Source organism: Gopherus flavomarginatus, chromosome 15 (assembly GCF_025201925.1).
Source record: "Gopherus flavomarginatus isolate rGopFla2 chromosome 15, rGopFla2.mat.asm, whole genome shotgun sequence".
Lineage (NCBI taxonomy): Eukaryota > Metazoa > Chordata > Testudines > Testudinidae > Gopherus > Gopherus flavomarginatus.
Window position 1 is genome coordinate 21,892,614 of NC_066631.1, and position 10,463 is coordinate 21,903,076.

General features: G+C 39.1%; 1 protein-coding gene across 4 annotated transcripts in view; it reads right to left on the minus strand.

The window, feature by feature from the left end:
- PIWIL1 (piwi like RNA-mediated gene silencing 1) overlaps positions 1 to 10,463 on the minus strand; it is a 58,928-nt gene that overhangs the window by 4,968 nt on the left and 43,497 nt on the right. For 2 of the 4 annotated variants that reach the window (XM_050923505.1, XM_050923504.1), the window contains exons 20-22: positions 10,447 to 10,463; positions 4,998 to 5,145; positions 1,291 to 2,859 (exon numbers count right to left, since the gene is read on the minus strand). The exon at positions 10,447 to 10,463 is cut by the window's right edge and continues 109 nt beyond it. In XM_050923505.1, the coding sequence (XP_050779462.1) occupies positions 2,743 to 2,859; positions 4,998 to 5,145; positions 10,447 to 10,463 (282 nt within the window). In that variant the 3' untranslated portion in view covers positions 1,291 to 2,742. Of the gene's footprint in view, positions 1 to 1,290; positions 2,860 to 4,997; positions 5,146 to 10,446 lie in introns of those variants that run through there. The other 2 variants (XM_050923507.1, XM_050923508.1) reach the window with 2 other exon arrangements.

The window sequence follows — 10,463 nt, forward strand, 5'->3', positions numbered from 1 at the left end:
TGATTTGGTTCAAAGAACGGGTAATTCTACTGACACTCAACCTGAGATCATCTACAATTTGTAACTCAATCATCAGAACAACTTCCAATTTCAGAACAACTTCCATTGCAAAACGTACAGGAGAATTACCTATAGATGGTTGTAGGTTTATGAAGAGACAAATGCCTACCTCCCCCCCAAAATATTTAATGAGTATAACTAGGAACATCACCCTTTTTTGTATTTCACCGCACCTCCTGAACATACCATTCTTTACTACCCATTATTAGCTACGTGTTGCCCACAAAAGGAGTGCTCTTTACTCCATTTCCCTGACTACTTCTGCTTGTTGGATGTAATCTTGTTTGTTAGGATGGGGAAAGGCCAGAATGAACTGTTGAATCTAGCCCCAGAAGTTAAAAATTTAACTTTGATTTGCGTTTTGGTCTATTTCTAGTAGTGTGTAGATTAAGTTGTATCAAAGATAATGTTAAGTGTCCATGCATTAAATTTTTAATCAAGCAGCCAGGATGTTTTCAGACCAAAAATACAATAAAAACTTAAGAGTTACAAGTAAAAGCCATTATGGGGATGTTGTAACTTATCTCAAAACTCAAACATTACAAAATGTCTATAATGGCTTTACTCTTAAATTATTATATGTACTCAACAGATAAAGTGCAATTTTGCACTACACCAGTACTGGTTGCAATATATACAATGAAATTCTGATCTCAAGCAAAATTCTACTCCAAATGCAACTCTAAAACTTGACATTGTGGGTATTCAAATAATATCCAGATCATCTATACTCAATATAGCAAACTGCATTTGCTCAGTCTAAATATTTTTTCTAACACCCTTCCTCACTCCCATCCCGGACCTGCAAATTCAACTTGGATTAATACACAAATGAGGACTAGGATATACCAATCTACTTATCTATATAGGCACTGAAAGGCTTGCGGTAAAAACTTGTTTTATTACTAAAATAAGCAGATATGATTGAATACAGCAGATTATGGGTAAGGTGTCATTTTAGTTTAGGCCATTTTCCAAAACCATCAGATTTTAAGCAACAAATCTGTGCTTTAAACAAGGGGATATGCACAGATAGATGCTGTACTAAATGTTAGAAGATGCTCTCCTGTGTGAAGGCCCCGTAGCATCTAAAAGGCTGGCTTCTTATATGATTTAAAGTATATTTGTATATAAAAGTAATATGAGCAAACAAATGCAATATTTTAAACAAAAAACTTTATTGAAATTTATCATCAAGAGAAAGGAAGAACTTTCACAATTTACGTTGGTTCTAATTACTACAATGATCTTATATTTAAACAAATGTACCTTTCTAATAAAACAGTTTGTCTAATCCAAAAGATATCAACATAAGTAAGCTACTATGATTTTGCTTGGTGATACTTTATGTAAGTCCACAGGAAGAACCTGAAAAAAATAATACAAGGAGGATTCTTGTGGTTCTAAGCTAACGTACTTTACTTCATGTCAGAATTTATACAACTTAGTTTAAATTTTAAGCTAGTTATGGAAATACTTGAGATGTCTTACAGTTTTCATATGTCCATATTGTATTAGCACAGCAACCCAGAGTGCTAGTCAATGAGCACGAAAAAATGAAACTGCTGCAGAAGTTATTTCTGCAATAGTTAGAAGTTACTTCGGATCACATAAAGGAGTAACCGGAAGTAGTGAGAAGAAATTAAGAACTGGATAATTGGGCTAAATAGTATGGAACATTTGAGGGCCCCATCTATATCTTCATGCATATTTTATCTCTATGCACATGGAAAACATTGACTATCTGTTCCACCAGTTCGCAAAGCCCCATCAATGAGACTTCAAAGTAGCCTGGGCCAACAAGTGGGAACCAGTCTTGCTCCTGCTGGTCATCCACTCCATTTCAAATATGTATTTTTTGTTTCTAACATCTACTGTCTAACTAATCAATAACATTACTTTATTTTCACTGTCCATTAGAGCACCTCTGTTTGAAGATTAGGTGTAACTGGTTAAGCCTGTGTTTTCCAGCTGCAAAGACTGGCAAGAAACTAGTATAGGGCAGTTAATATTTTAACTTTATTGGTGTATGCAAGAGGAAAATCGGAATGAGAAGTACAGTGACATTTCATCATGCTTACAGTGTCTGGAAGAAACATCACAAAAAAGAGCCTTGATAACTAAGAACAATGCCTATACTTTTTTAGGAGACAGCTGGCATGCAAAATTCAAGGGTCAACAGGTTGCCCTTTTTCAATATAGTTGATAGCCATATCTAGCTTTAAGAAGTCAACAATTAGTACAGGAACCAAAGAAGTCTGCTTTAGCTTAATGCAACTTATGTTTAGTGTATTCAATCATGAAGTACATATAAGCACAGATTCCCATAAGAGAAACTGTGATGTGTGTAGTTCCCCTTTAAAAAAAAAAAAAAAAAAAAAAAAAAAGCCATACACATGGAAAATGCTATTAAATCAGCAAGTAGCCTGTAGGAAAATATTAGCTTTGCTTTGTCAGTTTAAAAGGTAGCTGAACTTACTCAGAATTGCCTTTTTATGCTATAATTGTTATTTTCATTGTAGAAAAAAAACATGATCTTTGTGCAAAGTTATGCATTTTCCTCATCCAAATTTACTATTTTTGCATCAAAGTTTTGTAGAAAACTACAACTTCAGTAAGAAAGGAAGAAAAAAACAGTACCACAAAAAGTCCCACAAACTTCACTGTATCCACTTCTGTAGCTCAAAGGTAGTATAAACGGTCTGAGAGTGACAGATTCGGTTCTCTGTGAATGCTCTGACCCACAAGAAAAGCCAGTTTATGGGCATATTGGCAAGGTGCTGGCACTCTGATAACACCCTACAGAAGAAGAAAGCCATTTAACAAATAACACATAAAAGCTAAATTCTAACAAAAATCTGAAATTCAAAAGTTTGTATTCATGACATTTGTTTTTCCCTTATTGTCAAATATACTGTATAATACAAATAAAATTGTGTACACATATAGTTATATACTTTTGCATATGTAAAAAGATCCACACAGAAGTGCTTGTTTCAGATTGCCTGCCATGCATTTCATAAATGTAAGTCACATTAATTCAATACTGAGGTTGTACCATTCAAGTCAAAGTCAGAAATTGCATACATACACATTCGTACATTCTGTATATTTTAAATTACATAATGCACTGAAAGGTGCCGTTACAGTTGGGAAAAAAAATTAATCAGCAGATTCAGTTGGTTGAGTCCCTCCTCCCACCCTGCTTAAGACCCCATTAGCCAGCCCTTGTTTGCTTTAAACCCAACTCCTTCTCATAATAGAAGACAAGGGAAGGATGCAAGAGGGGGACAAACTTCAACAAGCTGAATGATCAGAATGTAATTTCCCCCTTCTGTTCCATTGCTCATCCTGTACAAGTTTCCAGAGAACAAAGGCAGTGAGCAGACCCATGAGAGATGGCAATTTTACTGAATAAGAAGCTTTAAGAGCTAAGTTTTTCTGTACTACCCATATCAACTTGGTAGCAGATAACTGAATAGTGATGCAAGATTCATGGAAGTTGCCTTACAGATTTCTACTGTGAGGGCCTCTGCCTTCTCAGCCCAGGTTGTGGAAATACCATGGTGTAAAGTGGAACTTCACTGGCAGAGATGAGTCTTGCCCATCTGTTCTCAAGTTAGTGTAGTGCACAGCTAGAGTGACCAAACAGCAAGTGTGAAAAATCCAGACAGGAGGTGGGGGAGGGGGGGTAATAGGAGCCAATTTAAGAAAAAGACCCAAAAATCGAGACTGTCCCTATAAAATTGGAACATCTGGTCACCCTAGGCACAGCTTCAGCCAAAAGAAAAAAAGTCTGGTAGCCAAAAACCATTAGTGTATTGGAAATGAACATCCTTCCTCTATCAGGGTCCAACTCAGGAGCTGTTTTGGAGATTTACCTAGCTAACAAAAAGCTGGGGGTATGGGAACTAAATGCTATTTTCATTTTTTCATTAAGAGTTCAGACTATGGAACAGAGAATGTAGGTCTTGTTTAGGGGCAATATGTCTAAAATGAAGGATTTGAAAAAAGCTTGGGAGTTTAAAGATGGAAAGCAAAACCCCATCAGGTCTCTGAAACCAGAGAGCAGAACCCTGAGTCACTTTTCAGATTATAAACAGATATATGTAAAGTGCAAGTTAACAAAAGAACACTACTCTACTATGGCTGAGCTTGCACTATCATATGACTCTTAATTTCTGCAGTTCCCAAGCTTGGTTTTAACTGTACAACCTTAAATGAATTAGGTTTTTCTTTCATTTAGTTTCCCACTGTATTTCAAAGCTCACACAAAGAAAAAGGAAACAAGTGCACACTGCTGGAGGCAAAGGTCTGATTTTGTAAGTCCTGCACTGGTATCTGAACATGTCAAGAAAGATCCAGTGAGTACTAAGTTCTCAGAATCGAGCCAGAGTCCTTATCCCACCAAGACAAACCAGCCAGCCAAATATGGGGAAAGAGGTCCTAAGGCAATCCGAAGAGGAAACAAGATTGCACTGCTGTCCCTTCCCAGCACCCTTCCTGCACCCTCAAAGTCTGAAATTCTATAGATTAGTAAGCATAATCCAGTAGTATTTAAGTTCTCTGGAGCACAGAGTTAAAACATTTTTCCAATGAGAGACTATATGATCATGCACAGACTTGTAAAGACTAGAATGTTTAGGCTAGAGGCAGCAGCTGAGCAAGGCAGCTTAAATCACTTTAAATCTTTATGGGTGCATGAGCTCTTTACGCTTAAGGCCAAATAATACCCAGGTCATTGATCTGCAAGCAAAAACTCTTACGCATATTCAATATGCAGTTTATTCATAGTTTCCCCTCTTCCAAAGATTTGCAGCCTTAACCCCAAAATAAGGTCTATTTACATGATATACTCAGAATACCACCCCTGAATAGGAAAAAAGCATAATTTTTTTTTTGTTTTGCACTTATGTATTGCAGAAGCAGATACTTACTGGCCAGTTATAGTACATGTGGCATAGCTTGTAAGTTAAACGTTGCATATGATCTGGTTTCAATGCACTGTTGTCATAGATTACATTGTAGTGGGTTGGTGAAACACTACCACTTCTCACAGCCTGACTCACAATAAAAAAATCATACCTGTAATTGAAGGAAAAAAATATGAACCAGAAGTTGTACTCAAATCCAAGCCTTTCACACAAAATATAAAGTTTGCCTTTAAATCAATTTACCAGACATTTTTTAAAAAGACTATTTGCCTTTGTAGAACTACAGCATGGTAAGAACAACAGGAAAGTAAGAAAAACAAGCAAGTTTTATATACAACATTATAGGCTCTGCAGTCTATTAAGGTTGCCTGATACTCTCAGGTAAAAGACCCTCCTTTCAGTTACTTATAACTTTGTCAAACTTCAACTGTTCAAGGTAAGTTTTACAAATTTCAGCCAAAATGGTTCAGCTCCTTCCAATAATGAGATTAGGGAAAAATATGTTGTTTTGACCGTATTAAATTCTTGAGATCTTTTCTTCCAAATGCTATAGCAACTCCAGGCTCTGGAGCTGGGACTTGAAATCTGGTAGGCGGTGGCCTTTGTATCAGGGGGATGGCAAAAACCATATATGTGAGAATCCGCTCAAAATTGGATAACCTTAGTCTGAAAAGCTGGAGCTGAATAGAGACAGAGTTTAACAGCTAAAACCTCAGAAGAGATTCTGTCCACACTGGGCATATTCAAGACTAGGGGCTAAGCAGGATTTTCCTGACAAGTGCTACTCTTAGTGGCTGCAGCCACTATACAAGGTCTGAGTCCAGACACCAGAACTTAGAGCAGGGAGACTATCTTGCCTCTGGTCTCCATTCCACCATGCTGGACCCTGGCAACATTAAGGAGGAAGTTACTCAGTTCAAATGCAGGCAGGTAACAGATGGACTTGGTGAAGGGAGTAGAATGAGACAAGGAGCCTAGGGAGCACAGGGAGAGGGGAACTGGAGGAAAACCATGAGGAGTACAGGTTGAGGTAAGGGAGACAGCTCAAGCAAGGGGCTGGAGTCGGATCTGGGACTGGCTGGGTACAGAGATAGGCTTGGAGACCAGGAAGGGAGACTGGGCATCTTGGGGGGAGACTAAGACTGGCCGTGCAAGGAGACTGGGATAAGAAGCAGGGGGTGGTAAGAGACAGGTCTGAGAGGAATAGACCAGAAGTCAAGCTTGTAAGGGACAGGACCAAGCACAAGGAGTAAGACTGCTAGACCATTTCTCCAGTGCCTGGAATGAATCCAAGATTCCTGAGCCTCACCACTTCTCTGCTGTCAGCAAGCATGTATGGAGTGTGTACCAGATGGAGGTTGCAGATTATAGGCATGAGAGCACTGGTTAATGCAGTTCAAAACCCAGTTTAAGAGACTTTGAGATGATATTGCAGTCATTGGCTCTGTCTGCAATTGAGAAGAACAGCTCACGTGATTTCCTAAATTCCTTTGTCCTGTCCACGTAGAATGCCAAGGCTCTTCTGACATCCAGCATATGCAGTATTGCCTCACCACAACAACAGAGAGACTTTGGGATGAAGGTTGGAAGATGAATACACTGGTTCATATGGAAAGATGAGGCTACTCTGGGGAGGAACCTTGGGTGTGGTCTCAGTGTGACTTTGTCCTTAAAGAAAATAGTGAAAGGAGGGTGTGCCATTAGAGATGATGGCTACTAGGAAACCTGTCTTCATGAACACATGCACAAGGGAGCATGCGGCCATGGATTCAAAAGGTTAGGCTCCTGAGGACTAATTAAGGTCCCACGTTAGTGGGGAATATCTGATTTGTTGGTAAAGGTTACTCATATCTTTGAGGAACCTCGTCGTTGACAGGTGTGCAAATACTGAATATCCGTCTATCTGCTGGTGGAAGACAGTTATAGCCACAAAGTGTACCTTTAACAAGCTAAGAAATAGTCCCATCTTTTTGAGGTGTCAGATGTAATTTAGTATTAATGGGAGGGAAGATGTCAGGGTTGTTTGTTTCGAAGTACACCAGATGTGGAGTCTTTTCCACGCAAGTGTGACATGTTGTTGGTTTTCTACTATATAATACTTCTTTCACCTCCTCAGAGTAGGAATTCTCTGTGTGTTGGAACCATCAAGGAGACAAGCCTTGGGTCGGAGAACCTGTAAGTTAGGATGATTGATCTGCCAGGCATCCTGAGAGAGGGGATGAGGAGGGTACTGAAGAGTAATTGATGAGCACCATGCTGTGTCAGGTACAGGTCCCATATTTATCTCAGCCATGTGAGAGCTCTACGTATGACTTTTGCTCCCCCTCTCTATTTTGAGAGGGACATTTGCCATGAATGGAAACGGAAAGAAGGCATATAGTAGCTCTTTACTCCATTGAAAGAGGAACATGTTCCCCTAATGATTGTCTTCCCAGTCTGGCTCCGGAGCAGTACCAGATACATTTCTTGTTGCCATCAGTAGCAAACAGATCTATGGCTGGGGTCCCCCCAACAGAAGATGTTGTGGGGCACTCTTGGGGCCACTTCCCATTTATGATCCTGTGAGAATGTGAGAGTGTCCACTGTTATATTCCTGGGTCCCAGTAGGTATGCTACTGCTATGTGAATGTTTTGGTAACTGCACCAACTCCATAATTTTAATGTTTCTGCACATATATACACTGATGTAAGCTCTGGGGCATATTACAGCCCCCAGTCAGTAGAGTGCACTGCCATTTTTACTAGATAACAGGAGAGTACAGGGCTCTCTCTTGTGGATTGCTTCCTGCCAACCTCTGATGACCTCTGTTCTGGAAATGAAGCAGCTGCTACCCTAAAGCTGCTCCTGACTGACCTTGGTGAGCAGCCCACTCATGCCAGAGACATCAGTCCTGCAGGGAAATAAACAGTCTGCTGCCTCGCTGGCAACCGTAGTCATGAGGCAGATAGCAAGAGGTGTGCACCTGCAGGGCACTAGAGGAGAATCTTGAGGGCAAGAGTAGATCCTCCTCTGAGTCCCCCTAGACCCACAGCAGGAACCAACTGCAACCAGTATGGAGGAGCTCTTATTTTTTTCTCCTCCCTCAGCAAAAATAGTGTGACTGTCTTCTCACATATGGCAGGAATCGTTTCCACATCAAGTTATTCAAACAAAAAAGAATCTGTATTTTGTAAGCACTGCCAATGGAACTATGCATTTCCAAATATTACCAGGATGACCAAAAACATCTTTGCATGTATGAAATGTCCTGCAGACATTAAAAAATTCATCATGAGTGGAAATGACCATCATGAAGAAGAGCATGCGGGAGGTGACACTGACAGTGATTGTACTTGCAACAAAATGTTCTCAATCCAGAAGTCCTCCTGCTTCTACATCACCACCATCTGGAAGTGTTGTACAAGTTCAACTCTTCAATCAATCATCAGGAAAACATCTCATCTCAACCAACTATATCCAAAAGACTCCCAATAACCACTTCATTTATAGACAAGATGAAACCTGATAATAAAAATTTGACTAAGCTCTGGCAAGAGCGATATGTGCTTTTGGTATGCCATTATCAGTAACTGAAAACAGTTATTGGCAGGCAGCATTTAAACTACTAAAGAAATCATACCTGTTAACCAGCAGATGTTCTTTGAGCAAGCCTCTTCTACAGTCAGAATATGACTGTGTAATATAAACTGTATAAGAACAAAATATCAATGGAACACTTCGCCTGGCAGAAGGAATCAAACTTTGTGATAACATGTCAACCAGATTTTTTTTGTGTGTGTATGTTTGGTTTTTTGGGGGGGCGGAGGGGAAGCAGGCATGAAAAAAAGACATGCTGCAGAGTATATTAGTAGTGAAATATGGGCGGTACTAGAGAAAATTGGAAGTGGGAAAGTATTTGCTCTGATTGACTGACAATGCCAACAATATGAAAGCAGCATGGGACATCATAACAAATATCTATATATTACTGGAGTAGGTGGTATTTCTTGTGGCGTAAAACTGCTTCTTAATGATTTCATGAAGTGGAACACTCAAAAAGATCCCCAAACAGCAAAAGGAAGTTCTAAAGTATGTGAAAACGATGCATATTGTAGCTGCAGTCTTTGATGAAGCAAGGAAAGCATGGTAAGAATAAAATGGTAAAATTTCTAGCAAAACAAGATGGGGAACTATAGAGATGCCATCTGAAAGTTTATTAAAACAAAGAAGAGCTCTTCAAGGAACAGTGATAACCGAAGATCTTGAAGTAGTTAAAATGTACACTACACTGTACATGAGGATAATTTCTAGGTTCACCTGCAGAACTCTGAAGACGCTACAGCTAATCATTTCTGCAATCACAGTATCTGAATCAGACTAAGCACTTTTGTCAGACATTCCTCAACTTACAGCCAAGACAGTTGCTCAAAAACAGTTGATTTTAAGTGGCTCTCCACTCACAAGTCAGGGAAGTACAAGAGAAGGACTTAATTGATAGATGAAAAGAATTTTGCTGCAAACCTCTTAGATCCAAGATTAAAAGGTAGTAGTGTTAGTGATGCTAGCATTGTTACAATATTTGACTGGGTTATTAAACAAGCAGCACACTTCGGACTATGGAAAAGTACTTTCAAATGTTATAGAAAACAGAACGTATTGAGGTATTTTGTCCAAGAGTGTAATCTGGGAATCGGTCACACATACTGCTCCTACAACATAGCGGCAAGGCCTTTGTACAACACAACCTCTGACTCCTCTTAGCTTCTTGTCTGCTTCAGAATACTCCAATTTCTGTAGCATGTGAAAATTTATGCTTTTATAAATATACACAGAAGGTACTGCTATGTGCTAGCTAAACTGCACATAATATATTTCTCATTCTTAAAGAATGAAAGTTTAGTTTTGATAAGTAACTATAGCAAATATTTTTATTTTTCCCTTAATTTGTGTCCCCCTTCACCCTAAGAACAGAAAAAAAACCTCTTTTCCTTGCCTTCTTCTAAGTTTTCAGAAATGTTATATCTCTAGTTATTACTCAGATTTGCTCACTGTATGTACTCAGAGTGTTTTACCTAAAATTCATTACTGTTAGCAGTGAAGAATTAATTGAGATACTGGGAGAGCGAGCAGGATTTTATGGCTCATACACCAACACGAATATTCTATATTCAGAATTTGGTTATTACTAGGAGAAAAGGCAAGAGACAGGAAGTACACTGACTTTCATATTCCAGGTTGGGTTTTCAGTCGTGGGCAGCAAGAACTTGCAGACTGAGAAAGTATGAAAGAGATTATTTACTTAAATTTGCCAGCTAGCAATGCCATTTTTACGGTCATGTTAACAGTACATCCAATTTGGCCTACTCGTTTCTTTTGAGTGAGCATCAGATTCCATTTTTGGTAGCAGAATGTAAGCTGAACAACTGATTCTTGCCATCAAAGAGTGATTATCTTCCTAAAAGCATTACTTACCATTCTGGTCGGGTAAC